This window comes from Bactrocera oleae, chromosome 3 (assembly GCF_042242935.1).
Source record: "Bactrocera oleae isolate idBacOlea1 chromosome 3, idBacOlea1, whole genome shotgun sequence".
In the NCBI taxonomy this organism is placed as follows: domain Eukaryota; kingdom Metazoa; phylum Arthropoda; class Insecta; order Diptera; family Tephritidae; genus Bactrocera; species Bactrocera oleae.
Genome location: NC_091537.1, coordinates 93334259 through 93361588, shown reverse-complemented (window position 1 = coordinate 93361588; position 27330 = coordinate 93334259). Strand labels below are relative to the sequence as shown.

Genomic DNA, 27330 nt, shown 5'->3' with positions numbered 1-27330 from the left:
GCGATAATATAATATAATTAGATAAGCAATCACTTTTATTGTAGCGTGTCAATTGCTTTATGAGTGCAAGTCTTGTTGCTTGTCGTTATATTTTGATAGTTTGTTATTTTGTCAGATTGTCATTTGAAACATTTTATTGCGCTCAGTAATTGGGGGAAACCAACTGATTTTGAACATTTTGCAAACGCGCAATTTCGGAATATAAAGAAGCCCATTATTTCAGCAAAATTAGGTAAAGGTACTTTGGAAATAGTGTTAATAACACATAACAAAATGTATGTTGTTGGGTGGGGTGATGATATTAATCTATATGAAGTTAATTACAAGACTACTGCAACTGAAAAGTTTCAATTATTGAAAATATAAATCAATAAAAATTTTTTTTAAGTCATAGAAAAAACTGTAGAATTGGCATTTGTAGAATTTCTGTTTAATAATATACTAGTTCAGAAGCCTTTAAAAATGGTAAAAAATTAAGAAATTTACAGCAGGTTGAAACCTATTGGAAACGAAAGTTAAGGAAGGAAGCAAAGATAACTTATGGGCGATCTGTGGTTAGGAAGAGAAGGGGAAGGGGCGTGGTTGAATTTTTTAGGCTTAAAAATGGTTTAGCGCGATTTACGTTAAAACTACGTGTTCTATAGAAAAGGGTTATATGGTAAAGTTGTAGCTAATGAAAAGATCTACAACATTTGCATATCCAAGTTTTTCGGTTTTTATTTTTATCTTGTTCCAAATTTGATTTTCTACAAAATTTTTTTGTAATCTTATGCTCTTATGTCTCAAACGCACGGTATTTTTTATTTAAAATATTAAGGCGAAAACCCTATTTCGACTCAAAATCGAGAAAATACTCTAATTTTTATTCGAAAATTCACACGTAAAAAGTCAGTAGACTTTATGTTTATTGAAATCTCTACTTTCTGATGGTATAAAAAGTATATACATTACTAGGGAAAATTTTCACAGAAAAAATAAAAAAAAACTTCATTAAACGATTCAAAAGCAGCTTTCATTCGTAGTAGCAGCAAAACAAAGAATTATACGTGTCGACTTACTGGTCCTTAGTAATGTCAGATAGGGATTCAGTTTGATTCAAATTGAAGTATTCGTCATACAGAACGTCAACTTTTTCCGAATTTATATCTATTTCTAATGCTTTATCTAGTACCTTGAAAGGCGAAGCTTTCAGATATCTAAGATCTGATCGGTCATTTATTAAAAATCATTAATATAATTCTATTGATTTCATACATTATAAATATATTTTATGTGTTTTTTATTAACGCTTGGATTATGGACTATTTTATTCCCTAATTTTGATTAGAACATTATTTGAAGTATCCATCGATATCATTGGGTCACTTCTTGCTGTGCGAACATGCCAAAAGTGGTGTGTTCCATTTAAAAGTGGTGAATTTGGTTAGGAAAACGAAGAAACTAAAATAAAAGGCTATTATTTTTGCCACTTGGGAACACTGTGCTACTCTCCCATTTAGTAATGTATTAACAGCAATTTACTCTTTGATTAATTGTTGTCTATTTTACACAATCAACTTCAGCAACTCATGCCATTTTGACGGCAGAGAAATACATTATCTGTTTTTGTCATCAAAATTCATTACATTAAAATCACTTCCTGATCAATGAGACCACAAATATTCGCATTGCCGCTAAATAACTATCTTCTAATTCAAATTTTATTGAACACAAATATGGAGCACATGTTAAAACACATGCATATATACATATAAAACGATAAATGCATACAAAATGACAAACGACATATATGTGTGTATATACTTGTACTTATGTATATGTATGCAGCAATTTACTATTTGTTGTTGTTTTCCTGCAAATCAAATTCATTAGGTTACTTGGTTAAGAGGCAGCCAATCAGCCAACCAGCCGTGCAATGACCAACATTTCCCATAACTGTGGAAGCCATTTGATTGCATTTGTCTAGCTTTTGGCAGAGCAGCGTACATCTCTTGGCTTCCCAACCGTTTAAATTGTATTTTATAAGCAAGTATAATTGCATTTCTCCGACGTTGGTGTTGATTTTATTTGGTTATTTGGTTACGGCTGTTGCATGCAACACACATTAGTAGCGGCAGCAAGCGCCGACAACCACAAGCAATTAGCGTGTATGCAAGTATGTACAACAAGTACGTGTATGCATAGGTGTGTGAGTGTGTGTGTGCGGTTATCAATCGTCTGTGCAGCAGACACTCTTCTCCAACCGCTATCAGAGTTCGCTGCTCCTGCAGTCGCTGCTGTTTTGGCGCTGCTGTTTGGCAGCTGTTCGCGCTCACCGTTCGCTGCACATCTCCCAACTCGTTTTACTTGCCTGCATTAATTCGACGTCTCTGATTACCTTCCTTGTTATTATGTCAATGGGTCTTTGGCATCATTTCCATATTTGCCACTTCTGGCTGGCGGTTGCTCGCACACTTTGCTGCAATGGCTTTGTTTCGCGCCTCTATTGGTTGTTGCTTTTTCTTGTAAGTCGCGAATAGCCACTTTTGCTTTCTTCTCAATGGATGCTTTCGCTGCTGTTGTTGCTGTTTATATTATAAAGTTTTGTGTGAATTGTTGTTGTTTGTGTGTGTGTGTTACCAACAGCGTCTTCATCCAGCGACAACTTCATCGGGTTTTCGCCGCTTATTTGCCTTCGCTTCACACATTTTGCGGCGCTGAATCACGTCGCTGAGTTCCCGCGTTAAAGCTGGTGTTGTTTGCTTTGACCATCGCATCCGCTATGCAACAGTTGCTATTAAAGCTTAAATCATTGCTTCTTTGTTGCTTGTTATTGTTGTAACTGGCGTTGCTATGTTGCAATGTGTTAGTTCGTTTGAATATTTCGCCTAACTGGCTAGTCACATGGGATTTGCTCTACACGACGATCATTACAGCTATTGTGGGTTGCTGCTGCACAGTGGGCATTTTGAAGACTGTGTAATGCAATTCAAGTAGCATAAAAAAAGTGATTTCAAAAATAGGTAATATATATTTTTTTCTGTGATTTTTTATTTATTTTCTGCTTATCAAAAGGCCTAAATTAAAAGTAATATTTCACATTTCGATAGTTAATATTTTTAAAATAGTATATCTCAGGTAATTTTTAAGTAAGACACTTCTTAAGCGTAAACGCTTAATGCAATTAGTTCCTTCAGTTTGTCTTTAAACGCGATTTTCTAAAACAACATTTTTCAAATCAACTTGAGTGATAACTCATAATTAAAATTTTGGGTAAAATTAAATTTATTTTTAAACTCTGCCATTTTGTAATTTTTATACTCTGACCAGGGTATATTAAGTTTGCCACGAAGTTTATAACACACAAAAAGAAACGTCGGAGACACTAAAAAGTATATAAATAAATGATCAGCATGATGAGCTGAGTTGTTTTAACCATGTTCGTCTGTCTGTCCTTCTGTTCATCTGTGTACATGAACTAGTCCCTCAGTTTTTGAGATGTCCGTCGGAGATCGCGTGTAACGGAAAAACATTAAATTTTTCTCTTCAAAAATTCTTCTGTGTACTCTGGAAATATATAAACCCTCAATATTTATTCAAAAATCGCATATTTTTACGCTGTCACACACACTTTTTTTATTATAATTTATTTGTACTTTATTCAGTAATATTTTACCAGAAATGTGTCAACAACAGCCCAGTGTGCGCTATTTATTTTCTGCGAATTCATAATTTTTTTTATATCTCTCTTTATCTTTAACTCACATCTAGTCCCAATACACATTTCTTGCTTTGACATTTTACCAAATTAAATTTGGAATTTTATGTTTACCAAGCCAGCTTGTCGCAGAAGTGGGATAATTCGGCCATCAAGCGAATTTTCGTGTGCTTCAAAACCAATATCAGCCATAAGCGCTCTTAGTCAAACTACGCTTACAAAGAAGAGATAACGGTTTTACTAATATTGTAAATAGCTGCTTATGTCATTCAACGCCGACTGCTTACAAAAAGCAACATTTTCAATTGAATGCTTGTAGTATTCCCAAACCCTGACTTCAGCATCTAACACAGCTTTCAGCCACTTTTACCTCACCTTCCCCAGCACTCGCTTTGTTTTATTATAGCATCGCACAATTTCCTCTTTTGGCTTGGATTGCTTGCAATACACTGCATTACAATGCACACTAATATATACATGTGCGTCTGTGTGTGTGTTTGTGCATTTGCTCCGGATTGCCCGTGCGCGTCTGATATATTTATTACGGTTTTATGTTTTGGCATTTTCAAGCGGTTCAAACTAATAAACCATTGTTTGCGCTAACCCATGTGTTGTCGGCTTCCCGTCAGTTCGCTGTCAGCTGCTACATACAGCTTCAATAAACGTGAGATAAGTCTGCATTTTTTTCCAACCAGACATTTTGCCCGCACTGCGACTCACTACTCCACTTTCCGACTGCTCTACTTTTGGTGTGTGCTTGGTACTTCCTTGATTTAATTATGAAATCACAGGATAAACTTTGTTGCATAATAATGCAATGAAATACGTGCATGTTGTTGTTGTTGTTGCTGTCAACTAATTGCTTACTAAATGTTTATTACATATATTTAGATTGCTTATGTAAATAGCTGTATTTGTGGTAAATTACGGTAATATTATATATTATTAGCTTGCGTCATTAAATGAAATATTTGTAATCAATGCGAGAAGATTGAAGACACGCAAGTAAGTAACGCCATCCAATGATGTATGTAAATTATGGATCCTAAGCTTTGTAATGCAGATATTTTAAATCAATCAGCTCAGTCTTTAATGAGAAATTTAAAGTCTACGGGCTCTGAATATAATTTTTCTGCTTAAAATTATCTCAATCCGTTTTAGTCATCGACTCTAAAAACAGCGTTTCGAGAAAAACGCGTTTAAAGTTTTGGGAATTCTTACAAATCCGCTCATATCTGCAAAACTATATGTCGGACCAACTTAAAATTTTCGGAGAATATTCTTATATCTCTACATTTGGTATATTAGCAAAAATCTTTTAATTTTGTTTCATTTGAAAACTATTCGCAACTTCTAAGCTAGCAAAAGGGGAAATAGAAGTGACAAATTAAATAAGTCGCGACATTCAATTTATATTTGTACGTGCGGTACTTTTCTCCCTCAAAATTATATGTAATTTTTGGATTTCAAATGCTGTTAAAATCACAAATATTCATACGAAAATATTTTTTTTATAATTTCGTGCATCTTTTAGATTATAATTTCATATTTATGCGTTTCATTTTCCTTTTACCAAATTTGAAGCCATTAAAGTGCATATTGCAAAATTGTATGAACGAAAATGTTTTCAAACTTTTAAATAATGCAAAGGCAACAATAAAATAACTGCCCATAGACTGGCAGCGGCAAAGACTAGATTGTCTGCAGACATAAGCAACCACACACACACACACATGCAGCTACAGCAGCCATCAATGTCCAAACAGTAGCAATTACAATGAAAATTAAAGTGAAATAGTTTATTTGCAAGTGTTTGTGTGTGTTAAATTGTATTCGTAAGATCATAACAACAACGACCTTGACCGAAAACAATGAACCATAAAAGGTGTTGCTACCGGTATACACATAATTATTTCTTTATTTGTGTGCATAATGTCTATGTACGTAGTTTAGTGTATGACGAGCTGCTTGTTGCAATTACTACAACTTCAATTGTTATTGCAACAGTGAAGAGGATGTGCTGGGGTTTTATTCGCTGTTGCTTAAATGGAGTGAATGTATGTTGGAGCTTAGCAGCAGGCGAACTTTGTTCGCATATTGAAGTAAAATACAGGCGCAATTTTATTTTGGCAGCATTTTTGATATGTGTACAGTACGAGTATAAGCATTCGATTAAATTAAAAAAAAAAAAAAACAATATTTCAATAAGATTGGGATAGTTTTATTATACATTAAAGAATGGAAATATATTTGTAAGTGGAGTTCAAATATCTACAACGATTTTCAAATTCCAAATTCTTAGCCTTAGAGCGGTCCTACGAATGACAGCAGTCATGACACTCAATGCCATTCTACACATGGCCCTCTTGGGTATAGCCAGCAAGAGCATTGTTGCGTAGGTTGCTCTATGACTCAGGGAAGCTGATTATCAGAAAGCAAAATATATAATTTGAAAATTTCTCCTTCTTCAACTGCATCCCTGAAAGCTTGCACTACTGTGTGGCAGAGTCTCCTGTACTCCTGGTGGCTTTATTTCTCCTCACATACCGAATAGGGATATATGGACGGGGGCGACATCCTTGTCCTGATTATATGTGTGGACACGATCTGAATCCCCATGTTTTCCTGTATTTTATCTATGGACCTCGCATGAGCTTAGCAGGTATTGGTCGATCACTAGCTCATGTGCAACCTCATGTACATCTTGATGCTCATGCTACATTCTAACCTCTGGATGTACAACATGAGCTGCTCAATATGTTAAATGTAGTCTGGAGACTTTTTATTTCTTAAGAAATTTTGCACAACCCAATTAAATTCAATCCATGCAGATTTCGCCTTTTCGGTCATACAATCCATGTTTAGAGCTTTTACAAACTGTTTTATCAGAACTAACTTTATATGTAGAGTGGGTATCTGGCTACTAGAGGGGCATTCATCACATTCATACTACTCAATTCACTCTCTAAAGCTCAAACTTTTTTCGTCCAGTGTTCTGGCTTAGCTATCCCATAAGCACATAAAACAGGAGTATTTGGTATATCCTCCTTGTTGACCCATTATTTACCAGTTTAAGATCGACGCATATCCGCTAGTAATGATCATGCAATGGCTTCCCAAAGTAGTCCAAATAGACATTTTTTATAGAACTGCATTCTCTAAACATATAGCCACCACAAATTGCACAAAAACTAGTGCTGCTAGAATATAGCTAACATACAAACTGAACAATCGTAAGCTAGTACTTGTATGGAAAACTCTTTCATTTGACGAGGTATCTTCACAAAATTAGGCACGAGTTGTTGTTTAAGGCAACTATGTATTTTCCGCAGAAATTTTTTAGATCAGATCACTATATCATATAGCTGCCATACAAATTGATCTATCGGAATCAAGTTCTTGTAAGGAGCCTTTGTATTTGTAAAGGATATTATAGCTTCGGTGCAAACAAAGTAAACATTTTTCCTTGTTTCATTTAAAACTAATAAGTTTGTGCAGTTTTCTTAATTAAACTTAAAATCCAATTGCCTCTGCTATACTTGGCGAATATATGTATATATGCTATGCTCGCATATGTACATATATGCAATATGTTTTTAACAAATTATCATTCCCTCGAGAGTTACAAGTTTTTCAATTAACAAAGAGATTGTCACAAAAAAGTAATTACATTTAAAAAGTATATGAGAAACTATAGAAGAATTTCAATTCATTGCATTATTTAGTCAAAAATTTTAATAGTCGAACACATAATCAGTACAAAACTATAAAACCTAATTGTTGTGGTTTTCTGCATTTAAATAACAATGTGATGTTTGTTATGTCAAATACTTAAAGCGATGAAAATCGGTTTTCCAAGTGGTATGGTGTATTGCTTTGAATTCACTGGTTTTTGTCAGCTTTTCTTCAAAACTTCTTAGTGCCATAAAATTTACATAATTTCGAAAGGCAGCATAAAATATTAAAATGTAAAGCTGTTGAAGTGTTCAAGAAGATCCATTGTAAACGGTGGTAAATTACGTTTATATAATATGTCTCATTATGATTTGTTGTTGCTATATTTGTTATCATTGTTTGCTTGACAGCAATTGTAAGTGAGTTTGTGTGAGTGCTACGAGTTGAAATTTGCTTACGAAATTGGTCAAGGCACAAGTGATATTTGCATTTATTGAATATAATATTTGAGGTCAATAAAAAGTTAGTTCTTTGTGTTTTTTTTTTTTTTAAGTGGAAAAATAATTGGTTAGTTAAATGTAACGAATTTATGCTATTAAAAAAATTTAATATTGTGGATTTTTATTATTAAATTTTATTGAAATAAAATCCACAGTGTTCAGAGCAGCTTCAAACTCCTTAATTTGTGTTTGCTTAAGTTTTGAAAATTTGTGACAAGACCTTTTTTTTTTAATTTTCTGTTTTGGGTGTAGTCTTTCAAAATACTATTTTGGTGCTTCTACTTATTATGTATGTGATGTGGAATTGACAGCTATTTTTATTTGACTTTAGTATTTTTTCTGAATAATATGAATTCTATGAACTTGAAAAATACTCCCTTTTAACTCTCCAATATGTAAACTACGAATTGAGATTTTGTTGCTATAATAATTTCCAATTTAATCTAATTTCTTTCATATTTATTCTTATTTTTCAAAAGTTCAAAAAACCGCAGAAAAAATTCTCAATAAAAATTTACGTAGTGGATACGTTTTACTGAAAACTTCATTTTACTGATAGACTTCGCAAAAAGACAGATTTAAAAAATACCTATAAATTAGAATTCATGGCATTCCATGGGAGTTTATTTGCTAAACTGAATTTTGAAACTGAAAGTAATTGTGTTGCTGTTTTCTGAAATTATCGATATAATAGGGCATATAAATAAAAAGTAAAAACAAAATTTTCAACTTCGGTGCGAGCAGTTAGACACAACTAATGATCCTAAATAAATAATAAATAATTTGTACAAAACGCGTTATTAGTTAACACCTATTAATAGCTGTTGCTAGTAGCTTTTGTTTTTTTGCTCCCATTTAGCTTTCAAACAAAGCTTAATGGCTCAATAAAATCACTCGCTTGTTTGGTTTTTACATTTGCTGCCGTTGTTGCCGCAACTTCCCTCTCATTTTTCCTCGAATTCTACCCCGGTGGCTTTGCTGTTCACATTTGTGGGGCGGCAATTAGCATGCGTCGTGAATATATTTGTTCGCACCGTTATGACTGCTTAGTGCACCACAACACACATACAAACACAGTCTCGTTTCAAGGTAGCCACCTAATTAGTTCGCTAAGCTACTCACTCGGCCATTTAGTCAAAATTACTTACTTAAATTTGCTTTAAGGCTGCGGCATCTAGTGCTGGGCCACCTAAGAGGCCGTACTCAAAATCGCTGCCTTGCAACATACGAGGGGGTATGCCGCCCTGTTGCAGTTTTCAACCGTGCGTTTGGAATAACAACAGTTTTACAATCTAAAGGGCACCGACGGTCATAAGTTTACACTGCATTTGACCCTGAAAATCAATAGTAAAATGTGAAAATAGCCGAATAACAATAAGTATTTCTCAAAGCTGTCGAAATGAAAATTTTCTCAATTAGTTTCACACATACTTGGGTATTGCGTTGAATAATTATTCATGGTATATACCATAATTGGTAGTTAAAAAGTTGGCCATCAATCTCCCAGCAATAATTAAACACATTATATTTTTTTAAAATTCACTTTGGAATATCTACTTTAATCTCACCCTGACTAACATAATTCATTGCCAACATGCAATTGGTGCTGTGGAAAGGTTTGGACCAATATCGCACATTCTCGCTAATATTTATTGACTCCTCTGTCACTAACGAATATGCACGACACAAAGTCTACTAAAAATATGTAAAATACTATAAAGGTGTAGGAGGCATAAAGAGGGTTTAAACTAAACTCACACAGTTTTGCACTATATTACAGCGTGACAATTTGAGTCGATTTAGCTGTGTCTGTGTGTGAGTCCCTCAGCTTCGAAGATATCGATATGAAATTTTGTACACATCCATTTCTCCTCAAGAAGTTATGCAACTAACGGAATCACCGTTATCAGACCAGTATAGTATATATATTATACAAACTGATGGATAAAAATCAAGGTCCTGTATGAAACGAAATTTAGCATGGATTCATGGCCAAGGCAACGGTATAATTTTCGAACAATTGTTTTGGTCGGATCACTATAGCATATATATCTGCTATACGAACTGATTGATCAAAATCAAAATTCAAGATCTTTAAATATCTTTTGGTGCTATAAAAACGCGCCTGTGAAGCTCGGTACAGCCAAAGTTAACGTTTTTTTTCAATTATATATGTATGACAGAAATCACCGTTCGGCTAACAAAATTATTACTCTCTATGTAATATACTGCGACGGTATAAATATCAATCAAATATATATTTTTGGCATGCAACATTTAAACCCACGAATACATTTTCTTCATAATGTATAAGCAAGAAATAACAAGATATAAATATTTATCTAAATTATTTAATTTCCGTGCGTTTGCTTTGTGCTAAAATGAACTCATTGCAACAAATTTGTAATTTGTAGAACCAACATGTTGCGTGTTGCGCTGAGCCTACTACCTCAATATTTAGAATAAATAATCATTGCTTTAAAAATGCCAGTGAATTTAGTTGGAATTCGATGAATTATATAATTTATTAAAAAAAAAAGACTTAACGTGAAGCCAATAATAAATTTAGACACACACGCGGTTTTTTTCTGCGCATAGAAATACCATGTAATTTTGGTTGAATTTCGAATTTTTTGTTGTTTATACATATATATGTACATTACTCAGTCGAATCAACACATACGCATATACAAAAACAAAAATTCGATTAGACTTTGACTCGTGGTGCCCATTCGGCTGTGGTGAGGCATAGGCCAATTAGCTTTGGTTTTTTTTACTCTTTTTCTTCTTATTCTTCTTCTTTTGCGTCTTATTTCAGCGTAATTCCTTGACTAGCATGTTGTGTATTTATTTATATTTATTTATTACATTTTGATAGCTTTACGCTCGAGCTTTACACCGGCGAGTGCCATTTTATGCGCTCAATGCTTTTTTAGCTTAGTGCACGCCCCGCATATGCGCTTATGGGTGAACTAACTAATTTCAGAAATGAGTGTGTAATTAGTTGACTATAATAGAAACACGCCAAAATGGAATGAAATCAGTATTGCTGAACGCACCGGCCTGATGTGTAGAAGAAAACAGATATGAAAAAAACTAAAGCAATTGTTGCTACAATGCACAGAGTAGATTAGGGTGGACCGCTTTTCAAAGAAATATTTCGCAGAATTTGCAGAAAACTTAGTAGAAAATTTAAATACTTGAGGCAACATATTGATTTAAACAAAAATTCGTAAACGAGTAAAATTCACAACTTCTAAACTTCCATTAATGTTTGTATTCCTGAACTGTTTGTGCTCACCTTAATGCCGATATAAATTATGTGTTATAAGTTATATGTTGCACATGTGGGCAACTGGCGCATTTTGTTGTTGGCAAAATAATGTGAAAATTTAGTGAATCGCAACAATTGCCTCATAGAGCGCTTAATGAGTTTGGAAAATTGTGCAATTGAATAATTATGGAGCAACCAAGACACTAAATGCTAGGAAAAGTGCAGCGAGCAGGCCAAAATTTGTCTATTGCAAATAGTTTTAGGAATGTGGAAATTGGGTGAGAAATTAAAATAAAAGCAAATATTTGAATATTTTTACACAAAAAAAATATCAAATATATAACGGGAGGGGGTCGGGGTTGAGGGTTGGGAATTATGCATTCGAGACGATTGGCAATAACTTTATAATAAAATATTTTTTTCCAAATATAAAATAATTTTCACTTTTAGATTCACTTTAGAATTACATAAAGCGCTGCATTTATTTCAATTGCGCCGCCACAAAAGACTTAAGACACGAACCTGCTTAGCGTTGAAACTGGCAATTGTCATTTTCTGCTTGTTGTGTTGAATTACCACCATTAAGAAAGTTGTCATATAATTTTAATTGCTTTCTATTTAGGCTACTAATTGCTTTTACTGAAATCTATACAAATTTGAAAAAATGCAAGTAATCAATTTTCGCCATAAAAGTTGCCTTTTATCAGAAGTGTGTTGCAACTTGTTTTCACTTAAGCTTCCTATACCGTCAATTTTACGCGACAGAGAGACACTAATAAAATCAAATGAAAACGTAATTCATTGCTGGTTAAAGTTTGACACAAATTAGCGGCCATCCATCAGCCAGCAACGAGGCGGAAAGACCAGCAGCAAAAACTTTGTAAGCGCCAGCAAATGCTGCGTTTGGTCACGATCGATTAAATTAAAATTAATTTTCAGCACCCAAATCGACTGTTGACAAAAAGCAGAGATTGTTAAAAAGTTAATTTGTATATCGCTTTGCATTCGCCTCGCAACAAAATGAAATTGTTAAGGAAATACGCTCGGCACTCAACACCCGAAATTGTAAAAATAGCATTGGAATAATAAAATATTAAGGAAAGTATGTTGTGTCCTGCCAAATTGCCTGCCGCCGCCAGGCTTGCTTGGCCAGCTGTTTGGTGCCGCCACACAGATTTGTTTGTGCTGCTGCTGCAGCTGCTACTCGCTCACTTTTATAGACATTTCCATATGCGGCGTTAACAAAGTGTAATAATAGTGTAAGTGATGCTGGCGGCTGCACACCTACCGGCTTTTGTAAATGCAGGTTTTGCATTTGCACAGCCTCTTTTTGTTTTTGCATTTGGCCGACTGACTGATAGTGCTTGGTGCGACAGAAAGAGGTCTGCATGCTTTGCTGCGGTTGGCCGACTGGTTGGGTCACTGGGGCTTGACGCCGGTGCAACGGGTTTGATTATAAAATATATTTAACGCTCTTTTTTCAAGGAAATGGGATACGTCGAGTTCCTTTATTTATTACACCGCTCAGTTTTTGCTTGCACAATTTTTTAGCCTCACAAGAAACGCGAAATTATTTCTATTAATAAGCATGAATATCTGACAGATTTGATGACAGACCGATTTCTTGGTCATTTGGTAGCTTTTATTATACGGAAAAAATAATAATAATTTGTTAGTTAAAGAAATGTGTACTTACAACTGGAAGTGTTGAGTTTCCTTCATATGACAACTTATTTTGATTAAACTAGATTGAACGAAATGAGGAAATTGTTAGCGAAAGGCTATACTGACGACTGCTGCGGCTAATCATCTGAGCTGACAAATTTTAATTATTTGATTTTTATTTTATGAGGAGTCACTTTTTAGTGCTTGTTTTCTTCATTGGAATCTGAAACTGTTTGGAACTTACTGGGTTATACAAGTAGAAAAAATATGTGGAATAACGATATAGCAAAGACACATATACATACATACATGCAGGTTGAGCGAGAATGAGTTCGTTCCGTAACCTTTCCTACTTTTTTCAGATTTATATATGAAAAAACTAAGTTTGCCTGGTAGTCTGGTATGAATGGGATATATTTTGATGTGTTTAGATTATGTTAGAAAACTTAAATATATATAAAATAACGAAAATAGACGCCGATGACTTAAGTCCCCTTTAACAAACTGTTGCTGTTTTTATCAAATACGAAATATTGCTCTTATCAAGAGTCCTTGAACTTTTTGGTGCGGATCACAACGTTACAATTCAAGCCGCTTAAAAAAAGACACGTAAACTCTTTTTCACACAACTCAAAACGAGTTTTCTCAGGAATAATTAAACAAACAAAAATTCTCCGATTTCGCACACACCCAAGCGGATTAAGTTGGGCCATAGATGTATGCACATGAATTGCTAATGACAACAACTGTGATCTTGCCCTAAACCTCGAAACATTGACAAAGTGAACGCTCAAAATGGCCACTAAAAAAAGTTAAAAACAAAAAAAAAACTGATAACTGTAGACTAACGGTTCATGTGTGTTTGGCGCAAATACTTGATTGACTATATCAAAGGAATTGGCAAACAAGAAATGCGCCACGCACAGTGCCACGCACTTGTCGACACAGCGCTTCTTAAGTGGAGAGAGGAGTAGCGGGTTGTGTGGTGGTTGGACAATGCAAACAAAAAACTAACTGAAGCGCACTAAACAAGAGCAACAAAAAAGCCGATTTCAACCAACGAGCAATAAAGCAAAAAGTTGGTTAGTAAGGAAACTGCAAAAAACAACAACAAACAACAATAAAAGCACATAAAAAATGACAGCTGAACTTTGGCAGCGTAATTTGCGGAAAAGCAAAGCATAAAAAGTGCATTGCGAATACACCCAGCTAACTGTGGTTGCCACACAAAGCCGTTCACGTTCGAAAAGTCAATAACAATGTGCGAAAAATTATGCTATGAATGGACAGTATACACTTATAGTATGTTATTTTTATGTTTGTATGGAAACAGGAAAAATTACTTGAAAAAATTATAAACAAAAAAGTTGCGGAACATTTTTAAATAGACCGATAAGATACGTGCACCGGCGCCGGTTGGGAAATGCATAAGATTAAATGCTTTATGGGGCTGCTGTGTACAGATTATAAGTGTAAGCAACAGATGTTTACAGGGTGATTCATGCTGACAAATGAAAATATTTTCTTTTTGAAATATTTTTTCTCCTTTCAGAAATCAGTTTTTCATAGTTGGTTTCTACTCACCACCAGAACGGTCAAATACTGTCCAACAACATTGTATTTAGCATTTTCACGTTATTCTTTTAAAGTGTGAGAAGCATAGATCAACTCTTCATGAAAATCACTTTTAACATGCTTTTTAGTATACAAAAAGCGTGACGAGCTGAGTCTATATAGCCATCCATATATAAGGAGTTGCTTAGTTCTCAAAATCGCCGATATCGAACTACTATAGGGTATAGCAGCCATACAAACTGATAGATAAAAGTCAAGTTCTCTTATGGAAAATTTTTTGTTTCAAACATAGATTATTTTTTGGGCCAACGCTATAATCTCCGAGTATAGACCGATTAAAATCAATATAAATACTTTTTGTAACCTCTTATTCTATAAGAAATTCATCTGCGAAGGGTGCTATAGCTTCGGTGTAGCCCAAGTAAACATGTTTTCTTGTTTTGAGATTATTTTGTTACCATATAAGGGCAGTCCAGATAATCCAAAGCATTAAAAGTACATAGCAATAGATATATTTCCAAAGAACTCGCTTTTACTTAGTCAAATATGCTTGTATATATGCTATTAAAAATAGGGGCCAATCAGAAGAAATATTGAAGATAATTATTTAATCTAATGAATACTCGAAACACCTATTCCAATACACCGCGAGAGCGGCACCACATCGCACCGCAGCACGCTTTATTTCATTGCGTAGCTGTGGCGCAACACGCTGTTCTTGTCAATATATTTTATATGTGTTTGGTTTTGATTTTCTCCCCAAGTTATTACGTAATCAGTGTGCAGCTAAGTGCAAGTGTTGTTAATTGCAAGTAAATTTTTCACAACAACAGCACATGAAAAAGAAAGAAAAATTAAAACAAAATGAGTCAAAATATGCACTTTCACACACGCGCAAGCGGGAATGCTGCTGCCGACCGACTTGGATTGCATACACTCGTGTGATTACTCATACACATGATTATGTAGCATGCTCGCCTCACCATAATACTTTCGTAAGACATATTTTCCATACCAATAAAGTTGAACAACGAAAATTCGCTATCAATAAATACAAGCAGTTGGAATGGCTAAAAAACGCGCAGTCTGCCGCTGACCGGCGCCTGTGGCACTCACTTACGTTGCGAACGGACTTTTGTGGCAACGCAAGGCGTCCATTAGTGGGCATAAACGGTAATAAGAGGATATGCCAATCGTAAGCCGCTGCAACACTTAATGCAAATAAAGCAATTTCGAAAATTTTGGTTGCCTCTGGTCCGAAATAATTAGTTTTATAAATAATAGAACCCAGCTTTGGTTTGCTCTGCGATTTCGATAATATAATATTAGAAAAGTTAATGCTAGAAAATTAAAAATTAAATTAAATTAAATTTTTGTAAAGAAGAAATTACTTGGAGGTGTTCTGTTGTAAGAACTCATGGCTTCCTTTGGTTCAACAGTTCTTTATCGTCTATAAATGAAGTAAGAAACTATTTCCAAACGCTGAAATTACGATAAACCATAAAGATAGATAGATTAGTTGTTTTCTGTGAAAAAATCTGATATAATATCCTTCTCAAACGAGGAGATTTAGTAACGTAAACAAAAAATGTCCTAAGACCATTTTTAAGGTCTCTCAACTCTCTGCATATCTCCAGATTTAGTCCCCTGATTTTCCCGGAGGTAAAATTTTACACCGCAAGTAAAACAAATCGCGGTCGAAGCCTCCAAGCCCCCTTATTTGTTACTGTACACGAATAATTGAATTCATTTAAATATAAATTGACCACATGGAATGAATGAATGAACGATTAAATAAACGAGTGAGTGCACAATGCAAGTGCTGCCATAAAAGCAAACCACACATGCGACTTTCGTACCGGCTGACGCCGCGCTCGCCGCACGTAACAATGAGGAAGTTTTACAAGTTGCTCCAGATATGTGAACTAATACGCAAACGCATCGTAAGCAACAAGATAATTTTTAATTTAAAATAATTTTTTATTGCGATTTGCTATTTTTCACAAATCAATTGATTTCTGTACGATTTCTAGTTAAAACCTTAATATATCATGCAATATTTTTTTGATTACATGCCACAAAAAATAAAAAAAAATAAATGCATTTATTTCAGATATATTATATGTTAATAATAAATTATAATGCAGAAATTGTGCCATACCAACTGATCAAATTTGACCCGGACATACCAAAAAAAAAAAAAACATTTTAAAAATAGATTTCTTTTGTGGTAATATAAGTAAGACTACCCAAGCCACTTATAAAACATTTTCATCTATTCTATAGCCGTGATTCTATTGGAAAGGCAAAATTTCAAGCAAATTTTTTGTTAAATTTTTTTCATGGTAAATCGCCAGACAAACTTCTTGCTTCGTAAAGAAAAAAATGTCAAACATAAACGAATTGATATGAACAGAGCAAACTTCAGACGAACCTAAATAGAGTTTTACCAATCAAGGTACATTTTTTTTAGGGATTTGGTTTGCCCGCGTGGTTTAAACGAACCAGTCTGAGTCAGATTTCATCAGAGCAGAAATCAGAAATTTGCATGAATTTTTTACTTTTTTCAATTTTTAACACATATTTTAAATTCAATCTAATTATTAATAACAGTTGTTTATATATAATTCAAATACTGCCCTCAACATTAGTTGCAAACATTTCACTACAAAGCAGTAAACTAGTAATGCGCCAAACGTGAAGAAAAGCAGGCGCATGCGTAAGTGTAGCTTAAATTTTCAACAAGCGCTGGCTGAACTAAGCAACAGCCAATCAATCAATTCTATGGCTCCCGTAGCCCTGACTTCAGTTTTATATTTCCTTATTACTTATATATTACTTATGACAACACTTATGTATGTACATTTGCGTCGATATGAAAACTTCCAATTAAAAAATAATACATAAAAAAATTACAAAAGAATGCATGCATAATTACACGTATTTATTGCATTTTAATTGCATGCGTTGCTTTAAAAAATATTTATCGCGCCGAAACAAATATTGTGAAGGCTCAACACCAATGAAACATTGAACTACCAAGTATGTTTTGGCTTTTGTTTTTCTAGTCTTCGGGCGCTGAATAAATTATTTGTGAGCCAACTTCCATTCTGTAACTATGTACTAACTGTACCACATATATTATACTAACTTTTTGTGTTGAGTGTGAGAAGTTACGTCAGTAGTGAGTTTTGGGTAATTTATGATTCAACTCAACGGCTTTGTGCACCAAAATATGAATGTTTAGCAGCAACGCTCCCGTTGTATATATATGTTTAAATATTTGCTCAAAACGGTTACAGACACTTAGAGTTCTCCACTGGCAATTGTCTTTCATTTTCACATATTTTTCCTTCCAATATTTTCATTTCAAATTTTTTTTTTTATTTTATAATAATTGCCATTGTAGATCGATTTGTTTATGGATTCCCAAGTGCCATGTGCAATTTAATTTCTCAAGAGGGTTTGCAATTAAACAATGCCACTACTTCCGGTTTGCATAAAAATGCTCGAAAATAAAATTAAAATTAAAATGCATGAATATAAAAATATCGCCATCATGATCAATTTCGATTTTAATGATTGAAAACAACTTAATTTAATGAAATTCAGTACATTCATTAATGAATATGTTCAAAGCAGTCTTCAAAAAATTCAAATAAGCACAAATTTGCTAGCATTTTGTGGATATCCGGTTTAACATAAAATTTAATAAGATTTAAAGCTCACTCTTTTCACAAAAAGTTGAAGCTTATGCACCATGCTGTACTGGCTATCTTAATAAGTAAAACTGCTTTTGCATACTTTTGGGCATTTTGTAAAAATTTGAGCCAGAGAATGTTAACAGAGAATGTTAGTGAATAATTAACAGAGAATGTGTAAGCAGAGAATTTTGATAAATAAATATTAAAAATAATATTAAAAATTAATATTTATTAACATTTTCTATTATAAATTATATACTCTCGCAACCTGTTTCTACAGAGTATAATAGTTTTTTTCACCTAACGGTTGTTTGTATCACCTAAACTAACCGAGTTAGATATAGGGCTATATATAAATGATCAGGATGAAAAGACGAGTTGAAATCCGGGTGACTGTCTGCCGTCCGTCCGTCCGTCCGTGCAAACTGTAACTTGAGTAAAAATTGAGATATCTTTATGAAACTTGGTATACATGTTTCTTGGTACCGTAAGCAGATAATGTTAATTCATTAATTCATTAATGTTAATTCATTATTTCATTAATGTTAATTCATTAACATTGTCTGGCAAGACGGTTGGTATTGCAGATGGGCGTAATCGGACCACTGCCACGCCCACAAAGCGCCATTAATGAAGAACAAATAAATTGCCATAACTAAGCTCCATAATTAGATACAAGACTGTTATTTGGTATACAAGATCACATTAGGGAGGGGCTGTTTAAAATATTTTTAATAGTGGGAGTGGCCCCGCCCCTAATAGGTTTATATGCATATCTCATACATCGCTAAAGCTATACTCAGAAAATTAATTCTGAACAAATGCCGCCCACTCCCCATATAACTGTTAAAAACTACTAAAAGCGTGATAAATCAAGTACTAAACACGCATTAAATGACATTAAATTTTATCCCTCGGATGGTATTAGATGTCTTTATAGGAACCTCTTTTAAAATTAGACAGTGGATGTGGCACCACCAACTTTTAGGGGAAAACCCATATCTTGGGATCTGCTTAACCGATTTCAACCAAATTCGGTACATAACATTCTTCTTATACTTCTATGCTATTGTGCGAAATCGGATTACAAACACGCCTACTTCCCATATAACACAATTTTAGATTCTATCTGATTCTCTCACTTTCCACTAGGAAAATCAAGCAACAATGATTGTATCGGGGCAAAACTTTGCGTGAATAATGCGTTTAAAGAATGCCTTGTGAATAAAAATTGTCTCTTCCTTTAATATAAAATTTAGCCAACACCTGAAGTCATGTCCCGGGCTTTGATCCTTGCAAGTTGCGAGAGTATAAAATGTTCGGTTACACCCGAACTTAGAACTTCCTTACTTGTTATTTATCAACATTCTCTGGTACCAATAGGAGAGAAAGCAAGCTCCTTGGGACTAATTTTAGACATGAAGCTCTTATGGAAACCAAACTTGACCGCTAGGGTAAAGAAAGCAGCTACAGCACTTTACACCAGTAAGAAGTTGGTCCCAAATGAGGGCTTACGTCCCCAATATAGCGTTCACTTCCAGTGAAGATTGGGTAAGGGGTAAGGTGAGGTAAGGGGTGAGGTGACAGGGATACAGGTATAAGTATCTATACGGATGGGTCCAAACTAGATAACCAAGTGAGAGAAGGCGACTTTTCAGGAAAATAAAATACCAGAAATGCCTTTCGGCTACCAGATTACTGCAGTGTCTTTTAAGGAAAGATCAGAGCAATTAAAGAAAGCCTTCTTGTTCTGGCATAAATTGTGTTCACAACAAGAAAGTCTCTTAGAGTTCCATCAAAGATAGTTAAATATTGACATGATTTCTTAATGAATGTAACATTCTTTTTCACGATAAACCTGCAATGGATTTCAGAACATAATGATGCCCTGGTAACTGTGAAGCAGATGAACTAGCCAGAACAGGCACCACGGCACAACCAGAATCCGAAAAAGAGGAAATTTGTATGCCTCTGGCTACTTGTAGATATTTAATCGACAAACATGCTATAGATATAGCTGAGTCTGGGTAGAGTCAACCCCAATGCCGGTTATTAAAATTTAAAAGTAATGATATAAGAACTCTAGCAGGAGTTCTTACAGGTCACTGTCAGCCGACTGGAAAAATAATACAATGACTATTATAGAAGCTGTGAGGAGGTAGAAGAGGAAATGATTATAGAACATCTTCTATGCGAGTCCAAGGCTTTGTATAGGAAAAGAATAGCAAACAATTGGCGGAGGGTTTCTTGATGATGTCTCGGACTCTTGAACAGATAAAACAAGTTGTTCACATTATAGTTGAACATAAATGGCGTATTCGACTTAAAAAAGAGTTTGTGTTCATTCTTGTGAAAAAGTACTAGAAAATATTATCATGGTTAATTACCAACCAGATATAGAGTCTATAGAAGTGACGAACCGAATCCAAAAGAGTTCTGTTAACGAAGTATAATTTTTCGTTTTAATCGTCATATTATGAAGTCATGGAAGGTAAAATAGTTAGCTTTAAGAAATATGCAAGGATTAATTCACCGCAAGTTTTTGTTATAATTCAAAATATATATGTTAGCTGAGCACTATCTCAAACAAGTGTAAGAGTAAATTGATCATCGTTATGGAGAACATTTTGATGAAGAAAAAAGTCGTCTGGTATACAGTTTCGGTCAGAAATATAAGTAGCAATGTTCGAATGAAGATTATATGGAAGAAGTGGTGAGTTTGGGTTTTATCAATATAGTATGACATTATATAATGGAGTCTTGATAGTTCTAATATTTTGAGAACCTCAAGGTATATTATATGGGAAAGTGACTTAGGTTAAATGGCTGATTCCCAAAGATGGTAGGGCATCACAACTAGACAGAAGTCCTCTGTGAGGCCAGAACTTAAAAGTTCATGTATTTTTTTCGAACAGCGAACATTTTTCAGTTAAAATCATACAACAATTTTTCTTATATATTCTTCGATAATGTTCTGACGTCATTTTATTTACATAATTAAATTATATACAAATTAATAATTCGTACAAAAACAAAGTTCATACCATTTTGTTTATTTTTACAGAAGATATAATTGATGGCGACCAAATTTCCATATCAAACGCTTGCGAAAAGTTTCAATAAAGACACTGTGCAAAAATATGAAGGATCTTATGTGTATGTAGAAGTAAACGTTGCAAACTACGAATCTGTGCTTTTATAAAAAATGTAGGTGTGGCAGGCAAGTTTGTGGACTTTGTAGTAACGGAAAGAAATTGATTGGAGATAGAGTAGAGCTAAAATATTTTGGTCTACTATTTACATTTCATTCGGCTCTTTTTGTCTCGATATTTCTTCCAGTTCACGCTTAATTTTTATAAGTTCCACACCCTCCAATCGTATGCCGAGTTGTCTGCCCATTTCGCTTCAAATTCGTTCCACTTTTGACAGTCTCCTCGCACTTTTCGCTGTTGCGTTGACATCCATTTGTCGCCTTCATTTCATTCGAAATTTTTATCACAAACTAAAAACTAAATTATACATTTGGAAAAGCAGAATTGAGAAGGAGCAAGAGAATACCATAGTCTCTGTCTCATTTCACTTCATTTCACGTTTCCGCGCAATTTTTTAATGTAATTTTTTCGAGCAATAATGGCCGTTTTTTTTTAAAATTCTCAACTAATTAACCGTAATTTCTAGATGTACATATGTAAGTCTGCTGCCTTTTTACTAAAAAGTCCCTCACACCCTCAACGAGTCAAAGCATTTGGCAATTTACTTCTTTTTGTGGATGTAACCGTGTCCATAGCTGATCGAATGACCGCCATAGCCTCCGAGGGAGTGACCACCAATGGAGCCGATCGAATGGCCACCGTAACCGCCAATACCACCATAGCCTCCGCTGATTATCGTAGCCGCGGGTGCAACATGGCTCTGAACATGGACGGGCACTGCAACTGGCACTTTATAGGGCACGTGTTGTTCAACGGCCACCGGGACTTGCTGTTCGACATGCACGGGGCGTGGTACATCGACTGGTACCTTCACGGGGTAGGGCACTCTGCGTTCGACTGGTACAGGGATCTCCTTGATGACGGGATATGGCCTGGGCACAGCAACTTTCACAGGCACAGCCACTGGGCGATCTACGTGGTATGGCACTGGATTATCGACAGGCACTTGCACAGGTATGGTGACACGCTTTTCGACTGGGTACGGTACAGGCTTCTCGACAGGTACTGGGTATGGTTTCTCCACAGGTACTGGGTAGGGACGATCAACGGGTACTTTAACGGGCACCTGTACTACTTTTTCGACTGGGTAAGGTTGCGGCACATGTACGGGTACTTTGACGGGCACTTGTACGATCCTCTCAACCGGGTAGGGTTGTGGTACAGGTACTTTAACGGGTACTTGCACGATTTTCTCAACTGGGTATGGGGCTGGGACGGGCACCTTTACTGGCACTGGGCGATCTACATGTACGGGCACTTGGACATGCACGGTCTTCTCCACGGGGTAGGGCTGTGGTATATGCACGGGCACTTTGACGATCTCTTTGACTGGTACATGCACAGTTTTCTCAACAGGGTAGGGTTGTGGCACAGGGACTTGCACTGGTACTTGAACGATTTGTTCCACTGGGTAGGGGACGGCGCGTTCAACTTGATAAGGCACAGCGACTTGACGTTCCACATATGAGGTTTGTACATTGGTGGGTACAGAAATGCCACCGCCAAGTCCACCACCCAAACCACCACCGAGTCCAGTACCGGCAATGAGCGCACCACCGCCATAACCGCCACCATAACCGCCACCATATCCACCACCATGTCCACCACTTAAAATGACTCCACCACCATGACCACCGCCATAACCGTAGCCGGTTCCTTGGATGATGCCACGTTTTTCCTGCTTCTTCTCGGCTGTGCTGGATGGCTTCACTTCGGTAGCGGCAGCTGCGGGCTCAGCGGACTTGGGCTCAACCGATTTTTGCGCCTCCTCGGCATAGGTGAATGCTGATAAGGCCAAGAGGCCGAAAATGAACTGAAAAGAGAAATAAAGTATGAAAGTGAGCTTATTCGGATACTGAGAAGGGTCTAACTAAAGACCTACTCAGCGAACTTTATTTGAGTCATAAGAAATATAATAGAGAACTAATGAATGCATAAATATATTTATTTTAGGTCATACTAGGTGGGTTCATACAATAATATTTGTCCGTTTCAATTTTTTTTTTAATGTCTGTAATTTTATGGTATTGTACGTTCGATTTGCAACTAGTAAATATTATATAACCAAAAGTAGGCCACCAATGCCCATTTAGCGTGCTAGCACATTAACCTGCATTTGCTGTTGCACCAAAAATGGCAGCGCTTCCGCACCAACCAGTTTCCATATGCTCAGCTATAAGCCGCAATTGGTCGGTGCTTCCCATTTCAGGCTGGTAATTCGGTTGTTATGCGCAAATGAAAGCAAAATTAATTTTTCTACTACATAACAACAACAACTAGAGTGGCTATAAATAGCGAGCATTACGATGCAACATGTCGAACGCATGTCGGCGCTTCCTTTTGCACTGCGGTCAAGCGAAGTCAGTGACCAAAACTGCTCAGCAACTTATAGCGAAAAAGTGAAGTTAATAGCTAATAGCAGAATTTATTAGGAAAAGCAGACAAAACGGGAAAACAATGATATAATAAAATTGCATGCTTTTGTTTTGAATTAATATCGCTGCCAGCAAATGAAGAATGTGCAACTGGCATCAATAAAGAGCCACAGACAAGCTCGACATTGTACTTGTTTTTACTGTATTGGCTTAGCTGCCGAGGCATGGTACGTGCTATGAAATTGCGTTTTTTACTCTTTTACCCACGACTTTCGTTTGTGCGTGTCTGTTCCCACCTACTTCTTTTGTCAGTTCGGTTTTAAGCTGCGTGTATTTTGCTTTGTGGCTTTTGTTTGCACATCATCAACAAGCGGCTGTGCTTTATTTTGGCTACACTGTTTATTTTTGCTTTGGCTTTGAGCCAAGTTCAATGCGAACTTGCAGTGTGAGTATTCGGTAATAAAATTCATGAAAATATTTCGGTTTTATTTTGTCATTTGTGTTTTTAAGGGTGCTTCTGCATTTCACCGTTGGGCTGGCAAGGTTAATGCTGTACAAATTTGTCATGAATTATTGCGCCTATTGTACGTGTGAGGAAAAAGTTGGCATTTTGTCAATTCCTCTGATTTGATGGTGTATTGAGGGTTTGGTGGAAAGGCTGAGCAGTAATTAAATATTTAGCTAACGTTGAACGGAAAATCTATCAAAATTTAATAATGATGTAATTGTCACGATAAATTATTGATGTTTGTTGTATATGTGTGTATTTGTACGCGTCTATCGATCAGCATTATATATTTTTAAAGTTCTTTTAACAGCAAATACACTTGTCTACACATTCATGCCATATGAGAGCATTTGACAATAAATTTAGCTGAAATTGGACTAAGAAATTTATAGCATTTAACTTTTAATTTTTCTAAGATATTAAGATTAGGGGATTTATAACATACGGTTAAAGCAAAAGTTAGTTTCTGACTCCAAATTTTATGGCTGCGCTAAAATATATGTTGTGATATTAATAATATCTGTTTGAACATATTAAAAATAATTGGACAATAGAAAAAAAAAATTATAGTATTATAAAAATCTGACATTTTTTATTTATGAGTAAGGCAGCTCCGAACATTTAATAAACAAGCCTTAAACAATGAGCTTTTATTTCTTTATTTAAAATTATTTTCAGTCAGAGTTTGAATTTATTGTAATAAATTATTTAGTTTGCATAGCAACGGAAATCTCCAACTTATTTTGTGAAAAAATTTATTTCAATAATAATATATTTTTAATGGGATACTTAAGCAGTTTGGCTTTTAAAAGCTCACTTTGGTTTTTCTACTATTCCAGTTAGTTAGTTAATATAAACTTAAAAATAGTTTCAACCAAAACTGTATAGACCACTAGAGTATGCTGAGAAAAAAGCTTCTATAAAGTTCTAACTCTTAAACTAATTGAGGCAAAAGCTTGACATAAAAGACTTAAGGCACACACTTTGCCAAACTTGTTTAGACAAACTAAATTTTTTAAATCCAAATGAATGAATGTGCAGTGCGGCAAAAGTAACGGTATTTTATATTTTTGCTGAGGCAAAATAAATTTAGTTTTTTATTTGATTTATATTTTTTGAATTTTTTCAAATATTTCATTTTTTTAACATTTTTGATCATTATAATGGTCACAAAAACTATTTATGTTGTAATATAATAATAATAATAACGATTACCCTTCTCCCGCCCGACCGACGCGAGGGGCGCAATCCGCATACGTACGGATTTGGCCGAGTCAGAAAAGGCAAGATAGTTTTTTAAGTGTTGAGATCTAAATAGTTCACAAATAATAGCAATGTATCAGTTTGAAACATTTTTGAGTTTAAAGTACATATTTTAAAATTTTTTGTGACAAATTGAAAAATCGTTTTTAACTCATATTTCAGCTGCTATTGCTTTAAAAATTGATTAAAACTGCCAATAAATGGAAAAAACGAACAAAATTTGTTAAAAAATAATTAACCAAGTCGTTTTCATATAAAAAGTGTCATTAATTGTTCATTGTGTGACTATGCATTTGAAGAACTAAAATCTCTTGAAACTTGCTGTAGCTCATTTTTCAACTGCACTTGTGTCTACAAGCTACATTTGTGCTGTTTCTCGACTTATTACACTTTTTGTGTAAAATGTTCACTCAACACAGTTTTCTTATTTTTTTATAGCACCGTTAAGTCTCTGAGTCGGTTAAAACTTCTTCAACTTCTTTGCTTATATTTTAATTTTATTTTCTTCAATTTTCGCACAACATACCAGATATTTCATCTTGTTTCACAAATTTAATTATCACCAACAACAATCGCGCTGCTTTAACCACTTGCTTTGCTCGTCTTTTTAAGAATTCAGTTAAATAAATGTAACGAATCTGAAAACAAACACAAATATTTTTAGCAAACTCAAATATGCGATTATGTTAGCTTTCTGATTGCAAATGCTTAAGTCAAATATATTACTTGGAGGCTGAGGTCGTTCTAATAACAACGAACCTACAACAGATACTGAATAATTTTGACCAGCCGCCACAAGCTTTTATACCGACGCACGCTTATAGAACCACCGCAAAGCGTTGACGGGCGGTCTGATTAGCGGGCGTGAAGGGAGAGGCACGGATGCGACCAACGGCAGCAACAGCAACAGCAACAGAAGCGGCAGCAGCAGCCAAAGCGAGCACTGCATATGATTGTCGACAGCGCTAGTGCCACTCACGAAGACTTTTGTAATTAGCTATTATTGCTATTATTGAAGCAACAACAAAAGTCGTAAAGCTGACAGGAGGAGGGTTGGCTGCATGTGAAGGCATCAAAAATGCTCAGTTAGCTGCCTGCGATGGTAAACTTATGGAAATTAAGCGCAAGTAAAATATTTGTAGTACGATGCTGTTGGTGGCTTTGCTGGAGAGCGCTTTAGCACGAGTGTAAGCGCCAAGTTAAAGCGTCGCTAAAGCTTAAGCGCATCGTCGTCGCTCGTATTTCGTGTACATATACGCGCTATGTGTGTTTGCGCGTGCTTAACGTTGTTGTAATGAAATCGAAAGTGTTTCATCTACACTATACGTGTGCGCCGTGAGAATTGTGTGTGTAAGCAGAGCTTTCGGTTTTCTATTCGTACACGGGAGAGCGCCTCACATGTACAGTATAGGTGTGTAAATGAAAATTTTCTGTTTATTTCTTGCTGTGTAAGTGTTGGTGGTGCTCCTTTGGCGCCAAAATAATGGTCTTCAGAAATTTGTGGCAGTTTTTGTTGAACGGTGAAAGGGTTGACTGTAGCAAATCGATATATTATTTTAGCTCCTGGGCGAACATATCCAGCTTTTGATTATGAATAAATAAATCTGTTTTAAAAATAAAGACACAAAAATGTTAACAGTTGTTATTTACATTTAATAAAAGAGTTAAAGGCTCAAAAGTATATTGCATTAAAAAATATTTTCGCTGGAAAAAGTGTTGGTTGATGATAAGTTATGACAAATAACCATAAATAAATTGGTGTCAATGCCTTAGATAGATGTTTGGTCGTGCTTAGTTTCACATTAGAAAGCTTTATGTTGGTGTTTTTCATATAAGTTATTGACATAACTGAACCAGGGTCTCTGTACTTTTGTTCCGAAAG

At 35.2% G+C, this 27330-nt stretch overlaps 2 protein-coding genes across 3 annotated transcripts in view; one reads left to right on the top strand and one right to left on the bottom strand.

The window, feature by feature from the left end:
- The window catches only part of Ance-3 (angiotensin-converting enzyme Ance-3), a 98623-nt gene that overhangs the window by 13744 nt on the left and 57549 nt on the right, over positions 1-27330 (top strand). The window lies entirely within an intron of this gene.
- On the bottom strand, positions 21037-26276 carry LOC106623516 (tetra-peptide repeat homeobox protein 1). The gene is made up of 3 exons (XM_014243060.3): positions 26175-26276; positions 25975-26086; positions 21037-23115 (listed from the first exon to the last, which is right to left on the bottom strand). Exons 2-3 carry the CDS (start codon positions 25984-25986, stop codon positions 21844-21846), a joined length of 1284 nt encoding a protein of 427 aa, XP_014098535.2. The 5' UTR covers positions 25987-26086; positions 26175-26276; the 3' UTR covers positions 21037-21843.